Genomic DNA, 3967 nt, shown 5'->3' on the forward strand with positions numbered 1-3967 from the left:
TGTATATGTTTACACATATCGCCTAAATTAAGATAATTCAATAGAGAGTTACTATTTAATACCCGTATCAAGTGCACGATGTAAACTAGACCATTATGCGCTTGATAGATAGTGGTTTACTTGCACACCCAGCAATTGCCCACTGCCAGTCACAGCGACTTCTGCCTAGGGAGTTTTTTATTTTTTTTCTAGTGCTGTAATTGGCGCAATTGGCTCATGTGCAATTACTATACATTTCTCTTGATACAGATACCAACTAGTAACTTTCTATTGAAATATCTTAAGGGGCTCCGCACAATAAAAGGAACAGGGAACAGAGAATAGAGAATAAGAATTTCAACCTATCAGAAACTGTGTATTCCACAATACATGATTTCTGATAAGTTGAAATTCTTATTCTTTGTTCTCTGTTTCCTGTTCCTTTTATTGTGCGGAGTCCCTAATTTCGGCGATATGTGTGAACATATATATGATATGATGTGTATTTAATTAATCATTTTTAAGTATATTGTACCAATTTAATTCGTCATTCTTTAAATATATTGTTGAAATTAAAATAATTTAAAGAAAGTTACTACGCGTATCAAGTACATGATGTAAACTAGGCCACTGATTAGTACCTGTATTAAGTGCACGATGTAAACTAAGCCTATGGCACAGTCTGAAAAAATTCTCTTGAAATATACGAAATGGAAGTCGTATTTGTGTGTGTGTGATAAAGCGTGTCTATGGTTTACGGTAATTCTGGTTGTAATTATATTTCTCATGATAGTGCGTCTCGAACGATACATAGAGCGAATGTTGTGAGCAGTGATCGTATTTGTTACAATTTCTGCCAAATTGTTAATTGTAAGTATCTCTCAGTGTCAACTGTTACTGAATTTTTCGAAGACTGGATGACGGTCAATATAATATAATATGAAGCGCAAGTGCTCTGTTTATTGATCTAAGAATCATTTGGTATTTTAATTTTTAGAAAAATTATTTGAATGTATCTTAAAAGGAATAAGCACATATATCTCTCATGTATTTTGTTTTCAATGAGTTTCATTTTAAAACATTTCAACATTTCAATCGAAAAAGTTTATATTTGAATATGAAAGCAATAGTGTTTGCATAAATGTTTACTTATAATAGAAATGTCTCATATTACGGCTACATCAAGTGGGATGGAGCGTAGTATTCACGAAATGTTGAAGGATGCACCCTCCTTAAATGAAAGTGATAGTGCTGTACATACTGGAACTCCTCCTCCTCATGTACCAAACAATTGTAGCAATGATAGTCATCCAAGGCCAGCCACCATAAACTTGAGCCTAGGAAGTCCTACTACTCCGATTTGTAAGTATCAAATATTTTCTTGCATGTATTTACTATTTAATGAGATGATACGGCGTTAAAATTGAAATAAAAGATATCTGTATGCCTACAGCAGTAGCAATTTCGCCGAGTACACCTGTTCAGAATGGTGATACACAAACCATGCGTACCACCCAGAGTAAAATTGAGAGTTTGAAAAATTGGAGTATTTCTACATACAAATGCACCAAACAATTAATGTATGAAAGATTAGGAAAAACGTCGCGTACTGTAGACTTTGGTGAGTTCTTACCTAAGAGAATATTCATATGACAATATTATTGAGACTTTCATGGATGTTTTCTCCAGAATTGCCAAAGAGGCAGTTTGATTATGATTTGCATTGGGTTATTGTTGTGTAATCATCTATTGCTAATGCTAACATTTCTTGAATTTTGCTATTTGTTTCATTAAGACAAGGAGCACATTAATATTGAGTGTGTTCCTTGTCCTGATAAAGGACAATAATCTACAAATCCTTTGGTCCTTTTGAATATTTTTGATAAATCATTATTTCTATATAATAAATATTTATTTATTTTTGTATTTTAGAACTTGAAACACAGATCGAATTACTCAGAGATACTCAGAGAAAATATTGCAATGTTTTGCGATTATCACGAGCTTTGGCTTCACATTTTCATCACGTTGTTCAGACGCAACATGCTCTCGGAGAAGCGTTTTCTGAATTAGCACAAAAATCGCCTGAACTTCAAGAGGAATTTCTATATAATTCGGAAACACAAAGAAATTTAACTAAAAACGGCGAAACACTTCTAGGGGCCTTAAATTTCTTCGTTTCCTCTGTGAATACATTGTGTAATAAAACGATAGAGGACACGCTGCTCACAGTGAGACAATATGAAACTGCAAGGTATGTGATTTTTATTTTAGATATATTGCCATTTCATGTCGATTTTAGTCATGCTATTATAACGTAATAATTACTTAGGATAGAGTATGATGCATATAGAACAGATCTAGAAGCTCTTGTGCAAGCTACAAAATCAGACAGTAATAATGTGGCAAGATTAGAGGAGGCACAAGCTAATTATGAAGGGCACAAGCAGAATTTTGAAAAATTGCGCTCGGATGTTTCCATTAAATTGAAATTTTTGGATGAAAACAGGGTATTCTTCCTTTATAAATTACTAATTGGCTAATTAATTTCTTCTAATAAATATATTACTATTTTAGATTAAAGTAATGCATAAGCAACTTTTGTTATTCCATAATGCTGTATCTGCTTATTTCTCGGGGAATCAAACTGCATTGGAAGCAACTCTCAAACAATTCAACATCAAGGTGAAATCTCCAAACTCTACTTTACCGTCGTGGCTGGAACAGTAATCTATTTAAATTGAACATTTCATCCTGTAAAGGATATGAATATACAAATGCGATCATCTGCCGAATTAGTCCAAGTTGTAAAACGCAGAAAGTAAAGGTAAAAAACAGTTATCAAAAAGAATTCGACGTAAAAATTGTCAGTATTGTGAGCTGCCATTGACTACTTAATAAAGAATTAAAAAATTATGAGATTCATAATGTAGAAACAGATTGTGAATTTAAGGTAGAAAAATATTTTAGAAAAGTTTTGTGACTTTGAGGGAGACATAGTAAGATAGTATCATTGTTTTGATCGTGGTGGCGTCAAGGTAAGATCACTTTGAATTTTTTAAATGGAAATCTCATTTTTTTCTCATTTTTCATTACATATTCTTATAGCTACCTCGAAAGCTTTCCAAAATACTATAATTAAGTTTATTTTTATTAAGTATTTTTCGAGTTATAAGGCTTGAAAGTTACAGCACTACCAATATTAGCATTACCCAAGGTGTCCGACTGAACGGCTAAACCTCTTGAATGTTGTCTAGGCTCATGATTTGAATAATATTTGTCAAGATCAAGGCTATTGGAGGTTGTATCTTTTTATTTTCATTTTTACAAAGAAATACACTTTAATACAAAAATGAAAATAAGAAGAACAACCTCCAACCTTGCCTTGGTCTTGACAAATGTTATCCAGATCATAATCCTGAACAACATTCGAGATTTTAGTGTCGGTCGGACACTTTGGGTATTTATAATTTCCAAAGTACTTAATGAAAAAATATTTTATTAGACAAGAATATGTAATGACACTACAAGAATATGTAATGAAAAATGGAGGATTTCATTAAAAAAATTAAAAATTTTTTGCCCTCACCTTGACAACCATCCAAGATCAAATGGCACCATCTTATGTCTCCCTTGAAGTCACAAAATGTTTGTCTAAAATATTTTTCTTTAAAATGTACTGTTCAAGAGAAATTTGTGGTCATTTAAAATGGGATATCCTGTATGTATATATATATATATACATACATATATCTGGAGCATTCCATGTCAAGTTATCTGTTTTTGTTAGAAAAGATACTTCTTATTTTAATTAATACGGCTTAAAATCTTTCTTGATATATCTATTTTATAGCTCCCACAAGTTACAAATTGTTATCGTTAATGCTGATTCTATAATGAGTATCAACAGTTAGAAATCTTAAGTCTTAATCAGTTTTAATCTAAATAACTGACTATGATTTTTTGCATCTATCAATTGTTATACAGC

General features: G+C 31.9%; 1 protein-coding gene across 3 annotated transcripts; it reads left to right on the forward strand.

The window, feature by feature from the left end:
* Nucleotides 1-732: 732 nt before the first annotated feature.
* On the forward strand, nt 733-3005 carry LOC108691241 (arfaptin-2). Of its 3 annotated transcripts, none has more exons than XM_018198913.1 (6): nt 733-849; nt 1138-1341; nt 1415-1600; nt 1912-2233; nt 2312-2489; nt 2557-3005. In XM_018198913.1, exons 2-6 carry the CDS (start codon nt 1140-1142, stop codon nt 2707-2709), a joined length of 1041 nt encoding a protein of 346 aa, XP_018054402.1. In that variant the 5' UTR covers nt 733-849; nt 1138-1139; the 3' UTR covers nt 2710-3005. The 3 variants fall into 3 exon arrangements, with proteins under 3 accessions (XP_018054402.1, XP_018054403.1, XP_018054404.1); XM_018198914.1 differs by having other exon boundaries at nt 1433-1600; XM_018198915.1 differs by having other exon boundaries at nt 1166-1341.
* Nucleotides 3006-3967: the final 962 nt, after the last annotated feature.

Source organism: Atta colombica, unplaced genomic scaffold (genome assembly GCF_001594045.1).
Source record: "Atta colombica isolate Treedump-2 unplaced genomic scaffold, Acol1.0 scaffold44, whole genome shotgun sequence".
Lineage (NCBI taxonomy): Eukaryota > Metazoa > Arthropoda > Insecta > Hymenoptera > Formicidae > Atta > Atta colombica.

Coding starts and splice junctions, on each gene's coding strand:
- LOC108691241 (XM_018198913.1), top strand. CDS start 1,140: ATGTCTCATATTACGGCTACATCAAGTGGGATGGAGCGTAGTATTCAC. Junction 1,601..1,911: donor GTCGCGTACTGTAGACTTTG/GTGAGTTCTTAC, acceptor TTTGTATTTTAG/AACTTGAAACACAGATCGAA. Junction 2,490..2,556: donor AATTTTTGGATGAAAACAGG/GTATTCTTCCTT, acceptor TTACTATTTTAG/ATTAAAGTAATGCATAAGCA.